General features: G+C 36.8%; 1 protein-coding gene across 6 annotated transcripts in view; it reads left to right on the top strand.

Annotated features, from left to right (window-relative positions):
• Positions 1 to 27,649, top strand: part of LOC149011243 (Asparagine synthase family protein) — a 92,874-nt gene that overhangs the window by 29,964 nt on the left and 35,261 nt on the right. For 4 of the 6 annotated variants that reach the window (XM_089162206.1, XM_089162204.1, XM_089162203.1 and 1 more), the window contains 6 exons: positions 7,644 to 7,749; positions 12,167 to 12,272; positions 24,040 to 24,133; positions 24,434 to 24,630; positions 24,914 to 25,013; positions 25,091 to 25,207. In XM_089162206.1, coding sequence (XP_089018332.1) covers positions 7,644 to 7,749; positions 12,167 to 12,272; positions 24,040 to 24,133; positions 24,434 to 24,630; positions 24,914 to 25,013; positions 25,091 to 25,207 — 720 coding nt within the window. The other 2 variants (XR_016174512.1, XM_089162205.1) reach the window with 2 other exon arrangements.

Here is a 27,649-nt window from a genome sequence, read left to right as displayed (position 1 = left end):
AAATATATAAGGAAATAAATGAATGAACTTACCCCTAGGGGCGAATTCCCTTCCTGATACGACCATGGAACGACCGAAGCTCCTAGTGACATCCCTAAGTGCCTTTATGTAATATATAAAGAGAAACAACAATAACTAGTTACTGGGTTAATGACTTAGTATAAAACTATCAATTATGAATATCAAATGATTCAAATCACTATCTCACCCCCATAAGGATGATTGTTTGTTTAGATGGATCCGGTTCCAACTTCTCCACTACAGTTTGGACGGCGTCCATCAAACTTGCCTCATCCCCAGATTGTCCTTATAATAGTACTTGGGATTTAAATAGTATGTTGTGTAAGAAAAAATTTGTCATAAAAGGGAATAGTTAATGCTTAATAGTGTGATAACATAATGAATATTAAATTGAATACTAGACTTAACAACTTACCAGCCTTGTGTAGTGGATGCTACAACATAGACTGCCATCTAACTTGGATGATTTCGAGGACTTTCTTGTTGCCGTGTGGGTGGACCTGAGCAACTTGCTGCTTCATCTTCTCTATTGCAGCAAATATGTGTGGTCGAGTAAGTTTTCTCTGTTGATCTACCATCCTCAACATATGCACCACAGGCTCAAGCATCTTCACCACTATCCTCACATTATGCTAGAAAGTCTCATCGAGCATGATCAATTGTGGTCTCCTTCCTACCATGGATGAAGAACCCTCCCAGCTAAACCACTGCTCTGATGCAAACATGCTCCTAAAGCCAGTCTTCCTACTCTCAAAGCTCTGTAATGCTATACAATTTGTAGCAAATCTGGTTATGCCTTGCCTCACTAAGTCTCCCTAACACTTGTCCCTTATCATCTTCTTCATAAGCTTGACCTTTTCGATGTCCTTCAGCATGGAGTCAATGTAGTGAGCAACACATGGAGTCCAAAAGAGCTTATATCTATCCATTCATCAAGGCATCAATACAAAGTCATAAAGTGTACATGTAATGTAAATATATGTATTTAAAAATGAAAAGTAGTATTATATGTTTTGATACCTAGAGTTCTCCTGCATCTTCAACCCTGCTTTCTTGTAGTTGGAGCCATTATTAGTTATAATTTGGATCACATTTTCCTCTCCAACCTCCTTCGCCACGTGCTTTAATAATTTATAAATATATTTTGCATCCTTCTTATCATCGGATGCATCTACTGACTTGAGGAACACTATCCTCCCATCACAATTTAACATGAAATTGATGATGGACTGTCTAGTGGGACCAGTCTAACCATCAACCATCACAATCACTTCATAATGAGCCCACATGGGCTTTAATCCATTAATATACTCATTTAGGTCCTCCTTATGCTTAGGCAAATAGACATTATATATCTTATATGGAGTGTACACCACTCTCAGCCTTGCCTATTTCCTCAATCATATCCCTAGAGTAGGGCCCTTGGGCTATATGTGCTGGAATACTATGGTTATAAGCCCATTTGGAGAAAGCCATCCTCACTTTTTCCTTCACACTCCCTCATAAGTTGAACTTTCTATGTTTTTGCTCAGGCCTCATAAATAGGGCTCGGATCATTGCGAAGAATCTCTAGATCCGGATCTGTAGGATGTGCAGACGAAACCCAACCCCTTGTAGGGGCTCGTGGGATAGGAACCTCCTGCCTCACACTCTGACTCCTCGTCATAGGGTTTTGAGATCTGCCTGTGCCTCCCATACCTGCTGGCTCTCTAGAGGACCCACAACCCAGAGACCTCTGTTGCCTCCTCATATCATCAACCCTCTGTTGCTCCCTAATCATCATCATCGCCCTCCTGATCTGTTCAGCCTCTGGTTCAGGGTCACATCCATACTCTCCTAGATCATCTAGACCATAATCCTCGGGATCTGAAAGGTCATCTAAGCATGCATCCTCAAACTCCTCCCTCTGTGTTCTCTTCTCTTTCCTCTTTTGCTTTCCCCCACTAATATATGAGGCCATTGCCTTCTTGACCTCCGTGGGCACCATTTGGCACCCTACTACATCCCTTTTTCCACCAGCTAGATGCACCTTCAGTCTAGTGGCCCCACCTCCTCCTATTTGTTTCTTGCAACAATTACACTCGCTCTTCCTCCTGTCAGCTGTCAGTGGCCTCCCGTTTGCCAAGCTATGTTTGACATCTTTGAAAGAGAGTGCCTGATACAATAATTACACACTAAGTATATTGAAAAGCTCCACAATATGCTCCAAAAATTACATACATGCTTCTAATAATAACCTCCTATTTTTAAATATGAAAAAAAAAATATAAGTATTTTTTAATATATAAATAATTTAAAAATCTATAAGATACACACCATCTTAAAAAGCTCCACAACATGCTCCAAAAATTGCATACATGCTTCCACTATTTTTAAATTTAAAACAGAAATTAAAAATTTTTAATATTTAAAATTTTTTTTAATATGTTAAATATATATTAAATACAGTAAAATTACATAATTATCAGAAAAAAAAATTTGATTCAACACCATTATAGCAATATAGTATCTTAACTCTCACATACATTAATTTGAAGCTCATACATCTACTGTACATATACATTTTTAGCAATATACATTATTTACAAAATAATTTTGGGTAATTTTCATCTGGACCCCCCGAGGTTTGATCTACGTCATTTTTAGTCCAAATATATGGACACTTTGCATCTACCTCCCCTGAGGTATTCAATAAGATCAATTAAGGACAAATTGTGATTTTTATGACTAAAATACCCTTACATCTATTCTACCGTAAGATTTGCATCATGTCTTTACAATTTAATCCAACGGTAAAAATCAAAAGAGTGAGATATTTGCATCTTGTAAACATTTAAATTATTAAACTTTTGAGTATAAAAGTAGATAGTGTAGGTTCACTTGTAAAAACTATTTTTTATTTCTACATTTAAAGACTTAAAAGTTTATACTAAAAACTAGAAGTCATTTTGTGAAAACCCGATTAGAGCTCCATCCAAACCTGATTTGAAACCTCATCCTTCACCATTTCACTCAAAACCCTATTTCGGTCCTGTCATTGTCTTCCTTGATTTGAAGACTGCGAGAGTGAAGAACAACGGTATCAACTATCAACCAATCATCTCGTACAATGCAAATGAAACACACAAAAGAGAGAGAAACAAAATTCAAACATATCGACAAGATAAAAACGCAAACAAAGTTGAAAATCGTCAATCGAATAACATTTATTCTTCTTTTATCTACTAAGAATCATGATTTCTTGCTTTCCTTTTTCACCTATTGTGTTATTTTTTAAGGACTACGGTCTTTGTTAATCAATCGTTACTACTATGCGAGTGGGAACCTAAATTGTTACTCTAGGTTTTCCTATCGCTTTCTATTTCAAATTGTAGGCGTCAAGAATCTTGCAAATTGTTGATGAGCATTTGGAGCCATTATGATATGAACCTTGTACTCTCTGCTATCCTTATGTTTTTGTTTTTGTTTTTTTGGTTGTCTATCAAGGGGATGATTTTGGTGATTTGGTACAATTGATATATCTAAACCAGTTAATCAAATGTTAATAAAGTCTCACCTGTGCGAATTTCCAAAACGGATCTGTACAACCCCTAATCATAAAGTATTCAACGCTTCTTTCTGTTACTGAGTTTTCTCGATCTTGTTTAGATTTTGATCAGCTTCTCTTTCAGTTCAAACTTCAAGTGGCGAAGGATCTGGGCAGACCAAATGAAGAGGGATTTGGGAGTCGGATAAATAAGGAGTTGATTTTGTAAATTAAAAAACTTTAAATCTTTAAATGTAAAAATAAAAAATAGTTTTTACAAGTGAACCCACACTATTTGATTTTTACCGTTAGATTTAATTATGAAGAAATGATGCAAATCTTACGGTAGAATAGATGTTAGGGTATTTTGGTTATAAAAGTCACAATTTGTCCTTAATTGATTTTATTGGATACCTCAAGGGAGGTAGATGCAAAGTGTCCATTTATTTGGACTAAAAATGACATAGATCAAACCTCAAGGTGTCCAGATGAAAATTACCCAATCATTTTTGATAACAGAAAAATAAAAAGTTAGTAGGAAGAATAAAAAAATAATTTTGACACTACAAATTCATAGATCAACACTCTAAAGTAAACATACTTAATTTTGGAAGCAATCCAAGACGATTTAAGGCACAAACAAAACAAAAATAAAAAAATTAGGAAGTTGGTTACTCACCTTGCAAGATTTGATAGAATCCACAAATGGAGGAGCAAATTTAGTGTTTGAATGAAATGGAGTTGTAGAAATTAGGTGAAAAGAGAGATGAAATCAAGAGAAATTAAAAAAAAGTTGAAAAGAGGGTTGAAATGTCTTAGGCGATATGGCTTGAAACCAGTCGAAAACTGGGTCGAAAATGGACACTTTATAACATAGGTTTGTGTCGTTTCGGCTCGATACCATATCGGTCAAAATATTGTATCGTATCGACTAAAATTTCGGTCGATACGATACGATATGGGACACTTTATGTTCCTATCCTTGTATTTCGTTTCAATTTGGAAAAGTGCAGACATTTCGATTGAAATTTCGTAAATTTCGGTCAAATTTTGTTTCATGATGCCACCTTAGAATGACTCATTCACCACATCACACCTTATTTTGCCTTATATTTATGTGGGTTTGTTTTTAAATAGTAAAAGATGAATTCTAGTGAGATTTTATTTATTAAAATCTGGTTTGTATGTACAGACCAGAATTCACATGTGCTCATGCGCCAACTGACTTAAAAGAGAATTAGACTTTCTTAAGATTCGAAAGACAGGGTTGATGGCTCAACTTCGTTAATCACAGCGGCATTGACAACGTCTTACATTTACTTATAGGTATTGTACAAAAAAGATGGATTTTAGGGAAGAAAACTTGTCGGTGTCAATAAGTCCTTCAATCCACCTTCTAAGAGTCAATGATGTGTTGAAGCTTTAAAGTTGAAGTAATCTTGATTTTTTCCCCTCATAAAATGTACAATTTGGGAGGAGAAATGGAAGATGCGTTGTTGAAACCTGGCGGAACTATGGAGAGATCCTGGAGATCTTGTCGAGATGAGTGACTTTATGTAACTTAAAATGTTGGTTCAACCAATTTGGGTCGAGGTAGTCCATCTTTGAGATTTCGGCCAACTTGACTGAGTTGGGTGACTTCCATTTTTTTTTCCTTGTTCTAATTCAGTGGGTTTGAAACTGAGACTTTCACGAAATTTGGCATGTTTTGACCAAAACTTGGGCTGTGCCGTATTTTGGTCTAGTTGGACATACATGACATCTATGCATCAACTTGAGGGATAGTGTTGCAGGGTATTCTACACCGGCCAAATCGCTTTTTTGTTTGGGGGGGGGGGAAGAGGGGTTGTGCTTTTATGTGCGACTCTTTTTCTTCTGCCTTCTCTCTTTAGTTTATCCCCCAGTTCTGTTGTCATAAATACCCTATTGCGGCTGTGAATTAGGTATTCTATTACTCTTTCTTGAATTTCTACAGAGTGCAGACTTGGGATGCTCCACACCATCCAGATTTTTGTCTTTCTCTTAGTTGTTATACCCATGGTTAGCTTTTCCCATCTGCTTGGTCCACCAAAATAGTTTGTTTGTGGCTTACTGGGGGCCTTTGCTTCCTTCCCTCTGTAAGGTGGGGTTTCTAAGTTGTTTGTTGTATTTTTGTTCCTTCACTCTCTTTTTCTTCAGTAATGAATTTTTTTGATTCCAAAATAAAATGGCATACTTCATACCTAGTCTGTAAGGCTTCTGCACCATCCAAAATGAATAACAAAACAAATATAAGGAATGTGAGTACCGTGAAACATGGAAAAAAATTCGACCGATATTTCGACCGAAATGCTTGCAAAAAATGAAATTGAAACGAAATACAGTTGTAGGAACGAAAAGTGTCAGATATCATTTCGTATCGACCAATATATTGGTCGATACGAGTCGAAATATCGGCCCGATACCATATCGGGCCGAAACGATACCTGCGTAATCTTTAAAATGTCCAAATCGACCCACTTTTCGACTTACTAAGCCTTTTTACCTGTTTTGAGCGATATCGCCCTGGAGATTTCAACCTCTTTTTGAAATTTTTTGTGATTTCTCTTGCTTTCATCCCCTTTTACACCTAATTTCTACAACTACATTTCCTTCAACCACTTGATTTGCTCCTCCATTTGTGCATTTTCTCACATCTTGCAAGGTAAGTAACCAACTTCCTCATTTTTGATTTTTGTTTCATTTGTGCTTTAAATCATGTTAGATTGCTTCCAAATTTATGTATGTTTACTTTAGAGTGTTGATCTATGAATTTGTAGTGCCAAAATTATTTTTTGATTCTTCCTACTGTTTTTTGATTTTCTGTTATTAAAAATTATTTACTAAATTATGTATATTGCTAAAAATGTATAAGTACATGTATAAGCTTCAAATGAATGTATGTGAGAATTGAGACACCATATTGCTGTGATGGTGTTGAATTAATTTTTTTCTTCTGTTAATTATGTAATTTTACTGTATTTAATATATATTTAAATAATTAAAAAAATTTTAAATATTAAAAAATATTTAAATATTAAAAAAAACTAATTAATTTCTGTTTTAAATTTTAAAATAGCAAAGTATTAGTGGAAGCATGTATGCAATTTTTGGAGCATGTTGTGGATATTTTTACGATAGTTTGTGTGTATTTTATATATTTTAAAATATATAAGATATATTTTAAGATAGTTGTGTCCCTCCCACTGTCAATTATCGGAGTCAGTCACCAGGACCTTATCAGTATCCTTATCCTTCTCCTGAGAGCCAGGGTGCTCTTTCATTTGTTGAGCAGATCTTCCACACTATTCCATAGCCACAAGGCCCACCACCACCAGTTCCTTTGGAGATTCACAACTTCCCACCGTCAGGAAATCATATGCATGTGGATGAGGCCACGTATAGAGATGCAGTTGTTGACTATGTCCAAAACTATATGGGGCAAACATCATGGGAGTTGTATTGTCATTTGTATGGGTGCAGACGGAAGAGGGAGACCTTGAGGCTTGAATAGAATAGACTTGTAAGTAATAACATTCCTGCTTTTTCTCTGATTCATGTACTATATACTTGGAATGTTGGATGTTACATTTTCAGTAGTTTTTTAGTAAACTAGTAGTTCTATAGTATTTATTATGCTTGAAATAGGTAGTATGCAAAAATCCAAATCAATTTGAGTGCATTTGAGGCTCGAAATTGAGTTTTCAAGAGTTGGATAAAAAGTCTCCAGTTTCGGTTGAAATTTCGACCTTTTTCAAGGTCGAAATTTTCATTTTGATTGATATTTTTTTCCTTGCCGTGAAAGGACGTGATTATTTCTTTCTATTCTTGTCCATTGGTACTGGTCTAACGCTTGGGTTACAGCTTTGTCAGTTCTGTGTCTTTTTAACACTGATGCCTGTCTTCCATTGTGACTATGATTTCTACACCGGTTAGTGTACTGGACAACCTGAAACTATGATATCAAGACCGGTTTCGGTCTTTGTTGCCTAAATTGAAAGTTAGAAGAGTATCCACTTTCTGTTTAATTGATCTAGGACTGTTATGTTGATTAAATTGTGTGGCTTCATATATGCAGAGAACTGTTCAAGAAAACAGATTTTCTGAAGTGGCAGTTCTTTTTTCTGGTGGATTGGACTCTATGATATTAGCAGCATTGTTGGATAAGTGTGTGGATCCCATCTGTAAGTTCAACCAGTTATTGACACTCTCTTGGGCAGATAAAATGAATTTCCTTTCTGTTGTTCTGGATCTGTCCCTCCCCCTGTTTTTGCAATTTCGATGTTTTCATTGTTCATCATCGAAAAAGCATGCATTTCTTCATACTGCATGTTATCATATGTGGGATATGGTAATGCATTAATAGACACTTCTATTGTTCTCTTTATCTACTATTCTTGAAAGGAACTAAACTGTATTGTCTGATATTATGCTATGCAAGAATTCAAAGTGTGGATGCAATGTAATGAGACATGCAGGCTAGAAGAATGATAAACAAAGAGGATGCATCCTTTATTTGGATAGATCCAAGAGTCATGTTCTTCTGACACTGTGGTGGCAGCCTCCTATGTAGAGGCAGTAAGACCTAGGAGGTCTTGGGTTCAAATCTCTGTCCCTCCACACCTCCACACCTCCACACCTCCACACCTCCCCCCTTCCCATCCCTTGGGCCTATGGGTCCCCAGTCCTTGTGACTGGTTCGATGATGACCAAAAAAGAAAAAGGATAGATCCAAGAGGATATAGAAGGTGTTAGGTACTCTTCATGTAGACAGACCAGCCTAGCTTGATGATGTGGCAAGTTTTTGTTGACCTGATGGAGCATCATGTAAGGCAGCCTGCTCCAAATAGAAGGTTGAATGAAGAAGAAAAAGACCAAATCTCTCTTCATGCCACTTTTCACATGAATATTGTTACAGCTACTATATGCCTTATTCGAGGATGTCTTTTTAGATGATCTTGTGGCCCATCAGGTGGAGAAAGATTCTACTGCAATGCTGCCATAGTGTAGTTTCGATTTTTAATTTCAGGAATTATATTTTATTTCTAATGGGTGCTTCTAGTTTGAGTTGTTTAATGCTGCCATAGTGTAGTTTCTATTTTCAATTTCAGAAATTATATTTTATTTCTAATAGGTACTTCTAGTTTGAGTTGGTTACTGTATTAAGATTTTCTATTATGATGTTTACAGGAGTCTCCATTATAGTTGCTTAGCTTTACTTAGTGGTTTCAATTTTTTTCAGTTTTTATTTTTGGCACCAAATTTCTAAAGCTTTGGCCAAGCTATAAATAGGTCCTTCTCATTGCAATCAAATATGAGATCTAGTTGCCTTAGCACGTTCAACAGCTGAGTCAGCCGTGGCCCAGTGGGAGATAGATCGATGGTTAGAGATAGTCCATTCCCCTATCCTTATCTTTTTCCACGTCACCTTCTTCTTCTTATTTCCCATGTAAACATGGGTGAAAACATCATCTGTTATATTCAGTTTGTTCATCCATATTGTGTTGATCTTGGCTGTACTTGGTCCCCCACTGGTTTCTTCAGCTTGAGGTAGACTTTCCTGCATATTGTACATGTGAATGGTTTATTTGTTCTTGTTTTGCTGAACTATTATTAAAGCTTATCTTGGGGATTTGATTTAATGTCAGGGTGACAAATCCCTTTACTTTTTGTAAGAGACGTAAAGGTTAAAATTATACCATAGGCTAACATAATGAAATCTTTATAGACAATTCTACCTTGTATCCATATTACAGTGCTCCTTGTCAAGTTGGTGTATAGATAGTAGGTAAGAAATCAGCTAAAAAAAAAAACCCCATAAAGAAAGGGCTGAAACTTGGGTTGAAAAGTTTCCAAGTTTTGACTGAAATTTCAGTCAAAACCAGCATATCTTGGTTTTTGGCTTGGTTGAAACCGGCATCTAAACCAAGATTCCAATCCTTGATCAGAGCTACTCCTAGACCAACTCTAATATGAATATTCCTCACCTTATCCTTCCAAGTTTTGCCACCCCTCAATTTTAGCATCTACATTTTGGCTACGGTGAGTTTGTCTATATGATGCTTCTTAACAACACAACAATTTGCATGATACATCAAGCTGGTCTTACACCAGTCGTATAGAATTTTCCTTTAAGCTGTAAAGGATAAAAGGAATACGTCGATCGTACAAGATCCCGGACGCACCTTTCCACTTCATCCATCCTTTTTTATTCTTTAGGAAACATCATCCTCTATATCACCATCTTTATTCATGATAGAGTTAGTGTACCTAAACTAATCGTTGTGGAATCTCCTTCATCAAGTTTGACCACCTCATCTCTGTCCGATCATGACCAAAATTACATTCTAGATATTCCGTCTTCATTGTACTTAGTTTAAAGCATCTTGATTCTAAAATTGCTCTCTACAATTCTAACTTGGTATTAATCTCTACTTGTGTCTCATCTACCAAAACAATATCACTAGCAAAAAGCAAAACACAAAAGAACCTCATCTTAATATCTTTGGTTAAATCATCCATTATAAGTGCAAATAAATATGGACTTAAAGTCGATCCTTGATGTAGCCCAATTGTAATCAAGAATTCACCATGTTGTCCCCCACCTTTCTTACACTTGTCTTGTTGCTAACCATCATAGAATCCTTAACAATGTCTACATATCTACTTGCAAGATTTCTTTTCTCTAGTACTTGCCAAATTAACACACTAGGGATTTCATTATAAGCTTTTTCTAGGTCAATAAAGACCATATGAAGATCTTTCTTATACTCTCCATACCTTTCCATAAATCTCATAATAAGGTAAATAGGTTCCATTGCAGATCTTCCCAGCATAAAATCAAATTGGTTATTTGTAATAGTGGTTTCTTATCTCAGCCGAGTTTCAATTACTCTCTTTGATAATTTCATAATATGATTCATCAGTTTTATGCCTTTATAATTACTATATTGTTGAATTCTCCTTTGTTTTTTGTAAATTGGGACCACGGTGCTTTCCTTCATTCATCTGACACTTCCCCTTTGGTTATAATCTTATTAAACAACTTGGTTAGACATGCTACTCCTTCGGTTACTAAGCTCTTCTATACTATATTCATTTGACACTTTCCCTTGCCTACTTTTATCCTTTTTTAGAGGTTTTATTACTTCGAACATCATAATTCTCTTTTTATGTGTTCGAAAATTGGTGCTATATTGAATGGTGTAATCTTCAAAGTCATAGATACCTAAAGTATGTTTATTTAATTGCCTAGAGAAATGGACTTCCATCTCTCTTCTTGATGTCTTCATCACGTTCTAGTATTTTATCATCTTCATATTTTGTTGTATGATGAGGAATTAATACTTTGGCAATTGTGCTTCATTTGCACCCCCTAATGGGGTATTTGTAGTTTATATCCAATAAGTAATGAACCCTAAGTAGGAAAAGGAATACAGGTTGATAGGGAATGGGGGTATACAGAAGAACTTAAGGTAGGATTCCTAACACTAGAATCCCACACAAATGAGGAATTAGAAGAGGAATAGGAGAGGGTATCTTCCCTCTCAATCCCTAAAGCTAGAGTTAGGTGCCAGAGTTGAGAGGGGCTGACTTCCCCTTAATATCCCTAACAATACTTTTAATACATGTATCATGGTCAAGATCTATACTTTTCAAGTCCCTTATTTATAGCAATCATTTAAATAGCCTTTTCCCCTTTTTTTGTGCCTAGCTTATTATATAGGTCTTCGTATTTCTTTTCTTCTGCTTTCCCTCAATTTTCTTAGCTTCATTTCTAGTCAACATGTACCTTTGTAGGTCCTCTACATTCTCATCTTGAAGCTAGCTTTCTTATTCTTAAAGGCTGCTTGAACCTCACCATTCCACTACCAAGTCTCTTTGTAGGAATGGTGCTTTTATTTTGGTTCACCGATGACATCTTTAGCCACCTTCCTAGTACATGTAGCCATCTCATGCCACATCGTATTATTGTCTCCTCAAATTCTCACTTTCCTTGTTTGACAATTACATGATAGATTTATGTGGTTATTTCGTTTAGTGTTTTGCTTTACTGGTACCAAGCTTTATCCGATAAATGACTGGTTTATACCTAATAATATGTTGTCTTTTGTCAGTGAGTAAAATGTTTGTGTAAAAGGCAGCTGTAAGATAGGTATTGACTAATGGTAGTGGATACTGGACACTGTTAGTCTGTTACTGCTGTTCATGGGATGGATCGGCAGATCCTGCTGATCTCAGTCAATGTCAGGCAGGATATAAGTAGTGCCTCCCTGATTTGGTGGATTTCTGCATTATCTATCTGATCCCAAGATGGACTGGGCAGCATACTTGATCGAAAAATGAGTTTCTAAAAAATCTTGACTATTATTGTACGCACTTCCTGTTCATAAATTGCTGTGCACTGTACAGCACTTCCTGCCAAACACCATGTACAGAACTGTCCAGGGTGAATGGTAGACTCTTCAGTCTCACTCTTTTCTGGTGACATCATAGTAGACTGATGTGCACCCCACTGTCCTTGTTTTCTAGATTTCCTTATTTGAAGTTCTTTCCTGAGATGGCTAACCATTCAACTTTTTTTTTTCTTTCCCTTGTTAGATAAAATCGACCTGCTTAATGTAAGTTTTGATGGGCAGTCTGCTCCAGATAGAATATCTGCAAGGGCTGGACTAAAGGAACTTCAAAGAAATGCTCCTCTGAGAAGGTACTTGAAGTCATTTTCGTGGAATAATTTGCATCTTTTGGTGCCCATGCGCTTCATTATATGATGGATGGTGGTATTTAGATTAAGGGTCCTGGTAAATGATGTTCTAATCTGAATTGTTATGTCAATAATATCTTTGGAGCTTCATCAGTATCCTAAAATTAAAACGTCTATTAGTTTCATATTAAACTGCTGAGCTCATATGGCATCCTAATACTCTAGACTGCTTATACGTTTACTGTTATGCCATTTAAACAGCTACAGATTTACCAAGATGCTATCCATTGCTGCTCTGAAATATAATGGATCCACCTGCTATGAGCAATATGTTGCTCAAAATGATAGTGTTTTTTGAGGAAAGAATTTCTAAACTTTTTATATATTTCTAATTATGTTCTAGGCCTGCAGTTTTTGTCTGTGGATGAGACTGATGATACAGCAGCTATTTTTTCAAGTTTAACTGAAACTTGAAAGATGGAAACAATTTGGACAACCCTAACAGGAGTGTCTGCCATTCAAAAAACAATTAATGGAGGGAGATGGTTACCTGAACCACACTATCCTGAGGCCATGGTTCATGATCTTGATCTCATCTTATCTTGCCAACTCAAGAAAGAGAAATAGCTTGAGATCTCGGCAATATTTTGCCTTGGATTTTTTCCCTCAACTCGAGGCTCCAACTTGAGGGGTATTAAGGGTCATTTGGGACTGGAACTTGCTATTCAGCCTATTTCAGCCCTTCTGAACACATTGGTCATCTTTGATTTATAAAGGAAAAGTGCAAGTGTGAGTTCCATTTTGGACCTCGAATCGGAAACGATTATGCTGAAGCAAAACCTTCAAATGGCCTATTGTACACATCATATACTGATGTATTAATGCTCAAAGTTCAAATTACAAGGTTCAAATGACAATCCAATCATCAAAGATACAACTCGAGAGTCGAGACTGGACTCTGGAGACCCTAGTATGTAAGTCGTCTCATCTCGCTAAATAATAAAAGAGTGATGACTCATGAGATCTCAACCATGACTTCTCCGACCTCATGAATATAGTACTCTCTTTCCTACAGCAAGTTGGTTTTCTATTTTTTCCATAGTGATGGAGTCAACTTTTCTTCTTCCTCCAATCTTGAATGAAGAAGACGACCATTGATAGGGAGAGAGTGCAAGACATAATTATCCATATAGGCAGTACTACTCTCAACAGTTTGGATATAGTAGCAGTTTCTGAAACGGCAACAACGTGCCTTTTCCCATGAGGCCATAACCGATCTAGGTTCAAATAACTAATAGATGGAAATTGTTGTAATTCTTGGTATAAGGTGAATTGTCCCTAAGATATTATTTGTAATATTCCATGTTAGAAAACAAGCTTTAAACAATCAAAATAGCAGTTGAACTTGAACAGAGAAAAGAGAGAAGAAGAAGAAGAGAAGAGAGATGAAGAACCAGTAGAAAAGACCTGTGATTCTTCGCTGAAGAGTCTAGAATCACAGAGCACTTTTATTTGTAGCTTCTAATGAATCTAATACAACTTGAGAGACAAGTAATTGTCCTCTAGAAGAAGGAAACAAAATATTACAGCTTTAGTAACTTCCTAACTCCTAAAATAGAAAGTTTTGAAAATAGAAACTACCACCAAAATAGAAACTATGCTTTCTAAAAACTCCCAAAACTTATGTAGCAAGACTCCCACATTAGAAATAGAAAATATAATAAAAACAATAGCATAATACTGTTCACGTGAACAGTAAAACTCCCAAATTTACGTATACTTCAACATTCCACATTGAGTATCTTACTATTTTTTTTTTCTCATCTATTACTATAAATAAAGGATCGCGGCATGGTGCAAATTTTGGTTGAAACTCTAAATAGGCAAAAAACCAAAATCTCCAGGTTTTGACCAAATTTTTTGTCTAAACCTGGTACTTTTTTGAAATTTCAACCCTAGGTCTTGAGCCTTATATTACCTCCATTTTATCAGATTTCTTGCATGAATGGATACATAAATTGTTTGATAGAATGGTTACATATACAATAAGTCAAAAAAATAAAATGATCAACTAGATCAAGTGATGGTGTCTCTTATATTATTACGTTCAAGCCCATAGATGCATACATATGTATTTTGAATGTATTTTTTCAAAATACATAATTTAGAAAATAGTTTTTAAAATCAGAAAATTGAAAAAAAATAGTGGCAATAATCAAAAAATAAGTTTAATAACACACAAACATAGATTATAGTCCTAGACTAAACATATATTAATTGCAATGCAATACAAGATCATTTAAGGCGTGAACAAAACAAAAATTAAAAAAAGGGAAGTTTAAAACTGTTGGGTTTGGCTAATGTGCTTAAGAGGTGTTTGAAGGAAAAAAGATGAGCAAAAGAGGTGTTTGAAGGCTAAGGAGTTGTTGAAATTAGGTGAAAATGGGATATAAATCAACAAAAACAAGTTGCAGTATCAAAATCTGTGAAATTTTGGTTGAAACTTGTGAAATGGTCGAATTGTGCAAAATTTCGGTTGAAACTTGGTAACGGTACGAAATATTGGGAATCTCGTTTTGATTTGACATTTTCCAGGCATTTTAGTGAAATTTTTGCATGTTTTGACTGAAATTTATTCCATGGATGGCAGTACTTCTCTAACATGCATCATGTACTTAGAATCTCCATCATGGTATTAGAGCCGATGGTATTAGGACTTAATATCGAAGATGCTGATAAACAAACTGCCCTACACCTAATTGTCTCTCTCTATCTCTTGGAGACAGCACCTATAGCAACTTAAGTGAACTAGTCCACTCTCCCAACAAGTAATTGAAACCCCAGCCCCTTCTCCTACCCAGTGTTGTCAAAGCATCCGCTTAGGCGGCAAAGCGGTTTTTCAACCACTTTGTTTTGAATAAATTAATTGACGCGCTGTTTTTTTGCCGCCTTTTGGCCTATGCGCTACTGGTTTGTCGCCTTGTGCGCCTTATTGCCGCTTAGTCGCTAAAGCAGCCGCTTTTTGACATTTTGTACATAATTTTTTTTTTAAATAAAAATTTATTCTACAAAACCATATATAAATTAATAGCTTAGTCATTTTGGAATCGAGTCCTAAATTGCAAAGGAAATTCTCAGGTCCAAAGTGACATAGGAGCTCTACAAGCTCCGGGAGCTTTGCCCCCACACCCCCTGCGGGGCGGCCTCCCTGGACCCGGTGCCCATCGGCAACAGAATATGAAACACGAGCCATACTCAACATCGAGAATCAATGAATCATTTAATGGACAATGACTTGGAAATTGTAATAATGAGAGCTATTAATTTATCATGTTCACCCTATTAGTACATAGTCATTGTTATGCTTGATGAGATGAACTTATGTTTGTGTTCTTTTTTTAGATAATTTTTCATAATTATGATTCTTGAATGCTTTCTTTTTTGAATGAATGTGACCATTAATGTTTTCTTAACTTATTATAGAAAGTAATTGTATTGAAAAAGAAATTGACCCAATCGCTTTGGTCGCCTTATTGCAGCCTAGGCCTTGCTTTGTCACCTAATTGACTAGGCGGAGCCCTAATCGCTTTGGTCGCCTTTCTGCCTTAACAACCTTGCTGCTATCCTATTACCTACCCTAACCCTTGCGCAAACCCCTATTTTCCCTTTATTCCTTATGGCAGCAGCAGCCCCCCTCATAAAATCCTAGAATTCCCTATCCTATCACCTTCCCCCTCCACCAGTAGGATTACACTTATCCGCTAGTCTCAAACCTAGTTCCATCTTCATTAATAGACCTTCATTCCATTGGCTTATAATTTTCTGCAGTCATCTTCTTTCCATAGAAACCCTCAACCCTAATTCATTCAAAACCCTAAATCTCCCTAACCTTTTTTCCTTTTAGGTTTAACACCTCTCACACCCACTCTACCTTTGACTTCCAACCCAACCCTAACCCTAACCCTAGAAATCCTAGAATCTCAAAAACCCAAGGAATTGCAAACCTAACTTGGGAAATTTTCTGCAATTAGTTTAGTTTAAAACAGAATATTTTCTTTTATTTTAAGGCCTAACCCTATTCTGGTCGAACCCTAAACCCCTCTCCAATAAACCCTAGACCTGCCCTATACCTAGACCTAAGGGTTGGAAACCGAATCAGACCTAGCCACAGGGTTCCTAGTGTGTTTTTGGTGCATTTTAGCTGCTGTCCTTTGAAAATGGGACTTGAACAATAAAGGTTGAAGCCCTAGATTCCATGCTGCTTCTAGATCCTACCATAGAAGAAAATTCGACCGAAATTGTCAAAATTTCGGTTGAAATGTGTGCACTTTTAAAAAACGAAACGAAATTTCAATTATTTCGGAAAAGTGTAATCGGAGATTTCGACCATTTTGGAGGTTTCGACCGAAAGTTCAACCATTTCAACATTCCAACTTGTTTTTCCTTAGTTTTTGTTGATTTCTATCCCATTTTCACATAATTTTCACAACTCCTTTGCCTTCAAACACCTCTTTTGCTCATTTTTTGCCTCCAAACATCTCCTAAGCCACAACAGCTACAAAGGAAACTCCGGCAACAATAGAATGTGAAGCATGAGCCATATCCAACCGTTTCAAACTTCCCCTTTTTTATTTTTGTTTGTTCATGCCTTAAATGATCTTGTATTGCCTTGATATTAATATATGTTTAGCCTAGGACTATAATCTATGATTGTGTTTTGTTAAACTTATCTTTTTATTATTTGCTATCATTTTTTAATTTTTTGATTTTAATAATTATTTTCTAAAATTATGTATTTTTTATTTTATGTATATATGATATATAGGCTTCAACTTAATATATGTGAGACACCATCACTTGATCTAGTCGGTCATTTTATTTTGTTGACTTGTTGTATATGTAACCATTCTACCAAACAATTCATGTATGCTGATGATTCTATGCCTGTATGCAATTCAGTTTGCAATTGTCAGAACTAGTCATTTGTTAGTACACTTGAATGATAAATTTTCAATTTTTTTTTTCTTTTTTCTGGCAAAATACTAGTTCCATTGTGATTATGCTTGAAATAGGTAGTATGCAAGAATCCAAATAATTTGAGTCCATATGACGCCTGAAATTAAAGTTCCAATTTCCAGAAAAAAGTGTTCAGTTTCGACTGAAATTTCGATGAAAACATCGAAATTTCGGCATTTTGCAAGGTCGAAATTCCTATTTCGGTCAAATTTTCTTCCTTGGATCCTACTAATAGCCCTTTATTCCAGGGTTACATCACTGCAACCCACTCATAGTTTGAAGTAGCGCGTTGCCTCGACCTCTGGCATTTGTGCAGTGGGGAGTTACATATTGACCCAGCTCAGTGCATCGGCTGCAGTGTTTTGTACACTAGGTTGATGTTTAAGTACAAAAGTGTACCCTTCAAGAAATTCAACCCACTTTGTGTGCCTCTTATTTAGCTTCTTTTGGCCACTCAAGTATTTCTGGGCTTGGTGATCAAAGAAGACCATGAGTTCTTGCGGTATAGCTTGAGGCCTGGACAACCGTATAGAATTCCTTGTCATAAGTGTAAACAATGCCAAAGGAAAACAGGTAAGTATCGCCCACCATCTCTCCTACCATTGTCAATTATACACCCCATTTCGAAGTCTTGAAACACATAATAAGATGAAAAGAAAGTGATTTTGTAGTTCAAGTCTTAAGTAAGGCTACTAATATACATCATATCATTGGAACATGTAATACAATTGATAATTGTAAAGTGGAGGAACAATTAATAGGACCTTTTAGAAAAACTAGAGAAAATGAACCGTCAGCAGTATGAACCTAAAAAGTATTGGAAACAAGAAAATAGGAATGGAATAAAGAATGAGAACCAGTTATGTGGTCGGTTGCACTGGAGTCCCCCCCCCCCCCAAAAAAAAAAAAAATTGAAGTAGACAAGTAACTGTAGTGAAAATAACACCAATACTGGATATCAGTGCTAACAAGGATAAGGTAGTTCTGGATATCAGCTAATTTAGGTGCTGGAACTAATTTGATGAGAGAGGTGCACTAGGAGGGTCGTCAACAAAGGCTTGATGGCAGCCACTGAGACTTCCCAAGCCCATTAGCGTGGCCTTCTCCATAGGACATGGGAAGACATCCATGAAGTTTCCAACATTTATCTTGTGTTGACTTTTGCGGCTGTAGTAGTCATGCTTGACTGAGACACGTGCAAAACCACCATAATCAGCTATAAAAGACTAAGATTCGGAAGAAGAAGAATGACAGGAAGAAACATCTAAGCTGCTAGAGCAAACAAGAAGATCGGATCGTTCAATAGGGACAATTTGGATAATTGTAGTATGTTGACTATCCTTTGTGTAATAGCATAAGCTTCCTTAAAAGAAGGAAATGGCTCACAGCTTAGAACATGGCTGCATATCTGATGACACTCCATGTTTATACCAGCCAGAAAATCACAAACATGGAGCTCATCTACCCACTTTAGCAATAGCATCAATATCACAGGTAGCAGAACATTTCCCATAAGTCCATAACAATCCTAAGTATGATAATAACCACATAGAGTATATAATATTGAGAAGTGGAGGTCCTTTTGCTGTGATTAGTGGATCTTACAACAAGTTTTGAGACAAGTGGGCATCATTTCGGACCTTCCAATACGTTGTTTTCATGACTTTCTAGATAGCAACACCATTCTCACGAAGAATGTAACTCTTAACTAGTAAGATTCGATTGAGTTGAGCAGATAGCCCAACATGGGGATTCCTTAGTTTCCCATTTGTCTTGAGCTGGACTAGCATTGGTAGGTTTCACAGAGGTCCCATGAAGATGGACATCAACAATTCATAAACCTACAGCAAGAGCACATGATTGTGACCACCACAAGTAATTTTTGTTGTCAAGCTTGATGGTGTTCATAGGAAATGAAGGAAAGTCACGCATGTATCACAGGAGCCCGATCAACTTCAGATGAACCAGTAGATTCAATAGAAATATTTTCTTATGCGAAGAATATGGGAAACCAAAAGAATTATAGAGATCCTTTGTCATGGAATCATTTATACCATAGATGGGTAAGAAAACGATTTGTGGGAGAAGAAGTGCTGCATGCCTAGGGAAATAACCCACATAGGCAACTGAAGCCCTAGAAGGGCTGACAGGAAGGAAGCAGAAGAGAGTTAGAGAGGGAGCCTTGCAAGACAAAGGCGAAGGTTGGGGGCAGGGTGGCTACGCTTGTGGGGTTGAAGCGGAACTAGTGGTTGTGGTTTGAGGTGATAGAGAATGAGAGATGCAGTGGTGGTAGGTGGTCTTTTACTAGAGAGGCGATTAGGTACATCAATATCGGGTGCTGAAACCATCAGCTCTGATACCGTGATAAATATTCTTAGATTTGACTTGTATCAAAGAGATACAGCCAGCCTTTATTCTATAGGACTATCGTTTGACCAGCTATGATGTATGGTGTAGAGTGTTTGGCTTTTAAAAAGAATCATATACATAAACTCAGTGTAGCAGAAATGAGGATGCTAAGATGGATGAGTGGCAAAACTAGGAAGGATAGGATAAGTGTTGAAGTAATGGGCTGTTTTATTGTTCAAAACGTGAACAGTAACTTGAACAATATTATGCCTTTATGCTTGGTTCCTTTTTTAGATATGCTACTCTACTTTCTATTTCTAGTGCAGGAATCTTACTACACAAGTTTTGGGAGTTTCTAGAAAATATAGTATCTAATTTTCTGCTAGTTACTAATTTCAAAAGTTTCATTTTTCCGTACTTTCTATTTCAGATAGATTTTAGGAGTTAGAATACTAGAAAATTCTGTCCATGACTGGTACTCTTTATTTCTTTTTTAGAGGACAAGTTTCTTGTCTCTAAAGTTGTATGCTAAGCACTTGAATTCTATAAATAAAGGAAGCTTACAATTCTATTTTTACTTTAGCTAGAATCGCATGCTTCTTTCATGGTTTTCTCTTCTCTCTTTTCTTTTGTCATCTTCAAACACTGTTTTGGTTGCTTAAAGCTCATTTCTAAGATGGTAGAGCTTTTTTGAAATCAAAATAGTGTTGTTCATAGTGTTCTTTTCTAAAGTTCGTTTTTTTTTTTTTCCTTCCAGTTTTCCTTGGTGTGCAGCCACCTAATGCTGTATCTAATATACTTTTAGATTAGTTTTTTTTCATATGTACTGATCTTTCTACTTATTACCTTACCTTTACACATTCCAGAACTTGGATTAAATCTAGATTTGCTTCCTACCTGCATTACATGTTTTTTTTTTCATCTTGAAATCCTCTTTCCTTTATTCGGACCTAAGGGTTGCAGGGTTTTTGACATTCTACTTCAAGTTCTGAAAGGCTAATTCGAATGATATCTACTTTAGTTTAATGTCTTCAATTATAAGTGACTAAACCATGAGTACGGCTGAATCTAAAGGACCTCAAGGAGGTCATGTTAATGTTCAAATTATTTCCATCAAACTAAAAGGTAATTCTAAACTATTTGCTTTGGTCACAAGCGGTTCGAGTTTACATACTTGCGAAAGGTAAGCTTAAGTTTATTGAAGGTGAATCTCCTGTTAAGAGTCTTGAGACTGACAAGTCCTATGCTAGTTGGATCCAAGATGATGCTTTCATCAAAATTTGGATGTGGAATAGTATGGAACCTGATATTGCTGTTAATGTTACGTTCCATAAGATTGCAAAGGAAATATGGGATGATTTGCAAGAGACCTCCAAGTTAAAAATATGACTGGGATTTTTAGTATTTTATGAAAAACTATTTCAATTTCAGCAAGTTGACAAGTCTCTGCAGGGCTATGACAACTCTTTTAAAGGAATGATGAAGGAGTTGAATGTATTTCATCCTCTCACCACATATATAGAGAAGCTAAAGGCACAATAGAATGAATTTTTTGTATCCAAGTTTCTTGTAGGGTTGAACCTTGAACTGAAATTTGTCAAAGGACATCTTCTTGCTGTGAGCATGTCTACAACCATAGTGAAACATATTCTAGACTTCAATGTATTGCCTTGCCTGAATGGATAATATCATCAACATAATCTACCATAATGACAACACAACCACTTTGTCATCTAACAAAGATAGAGTGATCAAAATAATACTGTACAAATCCAAAGGACTCCACAGTCTTGCTAAATTTCTCAAACCAAGCTCATGGAGATTGTTTAAGTCCATGAATTGCTTTATGAAGTTTGCAAACACGAACACTATCAAAGTTCTAAAGGAAGTTTGCCTTGCTTGAAGGAAGTCCTTCAGAAAAAAAGTTTATGAGGGAAAAAATTCAGCCTTCACTATTTTTTGCGTTCCATGAGAGGACGAAGCATATATAGTTGGACCAACTGGTTCATGAGAAAAAAATTCCCAAATTTTGTGGGAAACTTGGGAAATTTCGTGCGAAACTTGGAAAATTTCGTGGGAAACTTGGAAAATTTCGTAGAAACTTGGGAAATTTCGTGGAAACCTGGGAAATTTCGTGGAAACTTGGGATTTTTTCCTGTAAATTTTGTAGCTTTCCCAAATTTTCAATTTTTTTGTTTATTTTATGTTTCCCAAATACCACGACAAATACCCCCTCCATTAGGACTTCCCTATCCAAAGTGCGTATTTCCTCAGGCTGGTTATCTTAAGCATGTTGATGACCAGACTCATAAAGTTACAGTTGTCGATTACCTTGACAACCATAGGCATAAAATGTCATGGGATGTCTATGTTCGTTGGTTGGAGGAGAGGATGTTACAGGCATAGTACTACTCAGCTCACAGGATGAATCCACTCTTGGCACTCCTCTTAGCACTAAGTTGTATTTTCCATTTATTGTCAACTATTTTGAAGTTAGAAATTATATATTGAATGTTATGTACTTAAGTAGTTAAGTTTATAATGTACTTTTCGGACAACTCTACATTGATGTTATGTACATTGAATGACATATCTACATTGATTTTTTTAGCAAAATACAACCAATGTGATATTTATACTCTAAGTAGCTTAAATACAGAATCCCACCCCAAAATACTCTCTAAAACCTGTCGAAACTTGATGTCGAAACTTGTACGGAAAAGTCCTCAGTTTCCTCAAAATTTCCCAAGTTTCCACCTAAGTTTCCCATTTTCACTTGGTCGAAACTTGAGTTTCCTTCGAATTTTTTACCATGGGGAGAAGCTAGGGTGGACAAAAAGGGGTTGGAAAAGCATACTTATTCCCAAAAAACACCCCAAGGTGAATTTGTTTGCTTAAATGGGATGGGAGAATGAGGAGTCATGCTTCCTCAGATTGAGGAGCTTGCTTGTTGAGGTGGCAATGACTTTCCCACCCATGCCTTGAAAAAGTCCCACAACAAAATGGTGGAACTTTGTAAAAAAGGAAGGGCAATTTTCTTTTTCATTTTGTAGCCCAGAATTTCACTTTTCCCTTATTTCCCCTTCTTTCTGTCCCCTCGCTGCACTTCACATGGGTCCCGTACTTTGAGCACCAAATATAAGGCCTTCTTTAATTTTTCTTTGACATAATGTCCCTGGAGTCCCAAGAGGGTAGTAGCTCCAATTTATCTGATGCTTCTTCGCCCAATATGATATGCCAGTGGGACTTGCACTAGGGGAAAGCTCTATGAAAAACTGCTTCTTTTTTGTTATTTTGCATCAACTTGGACAAAATGGGGTTTTAGCGTGAACCATAATTTTGTAATTTAACCATTGGTTACGGGTCAAGCCACTGTAATGGAATAAAGGTCAGAATCTCTGGCTTTGAAAAAGCCCCTTCCACTTATAACAGTTTTCCGTGTGCAGAAGATTTCTCCCAAATGGCAATATGGCATAATTGTTTGCATATGCACCTTGATCTCCAAAGAAGACTGATAGCATCATATCCAAACCCTAGACTTAACTCCTAGGAAGGAAGCTCAATATGATGATGAATCTGCACCAAGTGGATTGGGACCTCAAGAAAGAAAATACAAGCCAATGAGCATCCAAGCCACAAGGAGCAAGAGGTTAGCATGCTATACAAGGGGTATGGCTTATGGGCTTGCATTATGCGCAGCCTGCAGGCAGAGGTCTTGTGGCTAGTTGACGTCTTCATGCCTGCTGGCCTTGTGAGTGCACTGCCAAGCAAGCAGTCGCAGGAGAGAGAGGACTGGGGTAGGGCACCAGGTTGCACATGGCTGACATTGAATATTCAACTTACAAATTACAACGTGAACGTTTTTTTTTTTTTTTCATTTTAAAGCATGAAATCCACATGAACTGTGAACAAAATGCTAATTTCAGAAAACAAAAGTTATTATTGCCATATTGCTCCTACTAAGTGAAGATAAAGGGTCAAATCCAACACAGAACATCAGAATAATGGAAAATTCCTCACTAGTCCGCTGTGATGCCATTGAAAGGTGAAACGATCTAGATCATCCTACCAGAAGGATTGGGTGTTTGGAAAATCATTAATGGAGGGAGAAGACAGTCAGCTTTTAACCTCAGTATACTAAGGCCTCCACATGGACTTAGCTCCTCTCCAGATATATCTAACTTCATGACTGTCAGTTGGTTTCCCTTTTTTCCTGCAGCCACAGAAACAAATTTACCTCTTTTTTGAAGTATAAAAAAGCGAAAAGTATGTTGTATTATATGAAATACACCTTGTTAATGTGTCAATCTATCAGGTTTTTCGTGCTAGTGTTTGATGGTGTTTTGAGATTTGACTTCAACCCATGGCTCTGTTCTAAGGATCCAATTATTTTTGGAGGATACAGGTGGAATCTTGTGGAGATTGATGCAGATTTATCAAATTTGAGCTCAGAAATCAAGTATGTTATGGCACTCACGAGTCCAGCGAATACGTATATGGTTAGCAGTTTATTTCCATCAGAGAGTTTTCCTTTTTTTATGTTTGTTGACTGAATAAAATATACCAAATATTCAAAATCCATGAAAGAGGAAGGTAGTCTGTAAAATGTACTTAGAGGCAATAACTGTTTTTATATAGTGTGAGGATATATCTATATGAATGCACATGCTTATGATTCTGCACACTCATTGGTTTAAAATTTAAATGGTTCCACTATGTTTTCACGCATCTGAGTCTTATTTCAGCTTCTTTAGAGTTTTACTGAGTAGTTGGATGCTTTTTCCTTCTTTATGTTTTAGGATCTGAACATTGGGATAGCATTATGGCTGGCAGCCAGCGGTGATGGTTGGGTGGATGAAGGGATTTCAAGAAATCATGAAGCAAATCGATGTCGCATTAAGTACAAATCTGAGGCCAAAATTCTTCTGGTCGGTTCTGGTGCTGACGAACAGTGCGCTGGCTATGGCAGACATAAGACAAAATACAGGCTCAAAGGGTACGTTATCTTGTTAGGAGAGAGATTTAACAAGTTTTTGAATGTGGAGAACTGCTGTCAATGTGATTAATGTAGTTTAGGTGTAAGTGTGAAAAAGGGATCAACTTTAATGTGAAGATTGTGAGAGAGCCACAAACTACTGCAGTGTGAATATCTTGAATCTGTTTTAACGGTTTTTCTTTTTTGTATGTATGCAAGCAAATTTCTATGACTATCAGTCACAATGTTTTATTTATTTATTTATTTTTTGGGTTCGCTTTCTCTTGGATAACTACTTTATCAGTTGGCTTGGATTGCATGAGGAAATGAAACTGGATATGCAGAGAATTTGGAAGAGAAATCTAGGGAGAGATGACAGATGTATTTCTGATAATGGCAAGGAGGTAGTTTTTAACTTGTAGAACTATCTTTCTCCTTGGCTTCTGACACATTCTAATCTCTGGTTTCTTTGTGTTTTTAGGCTAGGTTTCCGTTCTTGGATGAGGATGTCATCAGAACTTTACTGGATTTGCCCTTATGGGAGATTGCTGACCTGGATCAACCATTGGGTATAGGAGACAAGAAAATATTAAGAGAGGTGCATACAGTTTCTTTTGTCTTACTTACTTACGACACAGATCTTCTCACTAGTGATTAGTGAATACTTGCTTAATGAATCAGTTCAGTTTTATTATATTGTAAATTCACAATCAAGAGCAAAATATGAGGACCCTTTCTGGTTTTCTACCAATTGGTATTCTGGATATTTTTATGGGTTTTGCTTCTTGTTCTATGGGATATTTCAGATACAATTGAATCATTTTTCTTTTTCTTTTATTTTTTCCTCCTTTTCTCCCATTGTCACCTTTTAGAGTCAGCCACTGGAACCTTATTGTCAATATGGTCCTTATGCTGACAACCAGGGTACTCCTTCATTTGTTGAGTAGATCTTCCACTCTATACCATAGCCACCACCAGCCTTTCCATATGCAGTTGAGTCAGTTCCTTATCTGGAGATTCAAAACTTCTCACCATCAGGAAATCTTAGGCATGTGGATGAGGCCACGTACAAAGCTGCAATTGCCAACTACGTCGACAACTATATGGGGCAAACATCATGGGATTTGTATTGTCATTTGTATGGGGCGCAGATGGAAGAGGGAGACATGGAATAGAATAGACTTGTAATTGGTAACATTCTCGCTTCATCTCATATGTAGTATATACTTGGAAAGTTGGATGTTACATTTTCAATGGTTTTTTTGGTGAACTAGTAGTTCTATAGTGTTTATTATGCTTGAAATAGGTACTATGCAAGAATCCAAATCATTTTGAATCCATATGAGGCCCGACATTGAAGTTCCAATTTCAAGAAAAAAGTGTCTAGTTTCGACCAAATTTTCGACCCAAACATCGAAATTTCGGCCTTTGCAAAGGTCGAAATTCTTGTTTCGGTCGAATTTTCTTCCTTGGGTAAATCAACTTCCCAATTTAACTCTTGTAGTGATGAACATCATCAAGTAACTTACCATAATCAACTCCAAACTTTTGATGGAGATCCAATAGAGTATCTGCTGGCTTTGAAGCAAGCATTGTGTGTTGGTTAGAAAGTCCAAAAAGATACTAATGTTGGGATAGGCTAATTCCTTTCTTGTTGCAGACCACCTCTGTCCCAAAAGAATAGTGAAAATACCCTAAATCCTTGGTATGGGGATGTCTATAATTTGGCTTTCACCTTTTTAATACTAGTGCTGTTTCTAGAAATACTTGTCATCCATGTTTGACATAACCAGAAGGATCCCCCCTCCCCCAAAGAGAAGCCCCAAGAGCTGAAGGAAAGGAAAGACTGCTGCCCTAAACCTTTCAGCCCTACAGGAAGGCCAAACCACATGGGGGCAGTTTGGACAATTTGCCACCCCTTATGATTTCAATTTGTCTGGATAGATTCAGCACAAATTTAGGAGTCCAAATCTACTCTTTGTTATTTGAGTCCCTGTTTGGCAAGTTATGACAGAGACCCAGTCCAAGTAGACGAGTCAATTTGGAATCCTATTCCAAATTGGGTTCTTGCTTAAGTTAGGTGTTCTTAATTTTGCAATTAATAGGAGTCTTTCTTTAATTTGTTTTCTAGTCGAGTCCTAGTGTGACTATGAGTTCTAATCCAAATAGAACTCCTTGTTTGCTGAGTCCTATACTCCTATTAGAAAATCCTTCATCGTAGAGGATATAAATAAAGCCATTTGCAGGTAAGCAAGGCAGTTGATGATTAACAAAGTTTGATTGAAGGATATTGAGGAGTGTTGGAGGATGTCCAAAGAGGAAAGCCTGTGGCACCTTGGAGTTTTCTAGTTTTCTGCAATTGTTATTCATTCTCCCTCTCTACAGCAAGTAGTATTCTGCCCAACCATTCCCACTTCTCTTTCCCTTGCACAACCCTAGAACCCCTCCCTCTCTCCTTGAGGCACCCCCCTTGCCCAGCCCTATTTTATTCACAACTCTAAACCCTTTGCCTTAATCCCTCCTCCTCCTTAGGACCACCTCCCCTTCCCCTCACTCACACTCAACTCCCATCTCCCACTCCGTTTTCCTCACTTGTACCCTAAATTCTGCAATTTATGTTCTTCACACAAACCCTGAAATTGAGAAAACCCTAACTGTTGAGACCCTAGAATTCTGGAATTAAATTTGAACTTTTAAATAACAGAATCCAGAATTAATCTTATCAAAACCTAACCCTAAACCTATTGGCCGAACCCTATTCTTTTTGCATATCAACTCTAAGTTCTCCTAGACATCTGGAAACCTAGCAATAGGTTTTAGTAGTCAAAATCTCCTTGCTGCAGGGTGTAATTGGCCCTGATTAGCTGCTGCCCATTTGTGAATTGTCCTAAGAAGTTATAATTCCAGGGGTTAAGAAACCTAATTTATAGCTGAATTCAATCCAAGTGATTCTGAAAACTGGCTCTCAATTTGGTGGTTACATCACATATGTAACCAAGATAACCACCTTGTCCTCTTGATGACAGACAAAAATTGAGTG

The sequence above is a fragment of the Hakea prostrata genome, chromosome 7 (genome assembly GCF_041222555.1).
Source record: "Hakea prostrata isolate BN-2017 chromosome 7, UWA_Hpros_2, whole genome shotgun sequence".
Taxonomy (NCBI): domain Eukaryota; kingdom Viridiplantae; phylum Streptophyta; class Magnoliopsida; order Proteales; family Proteaceae; genus Hakea; species Hakea prostrata.
Note: the sequence above shows the minus strand (reverse complement) of the source record. Positions and strands in the feature narration are given on the sequence as shown.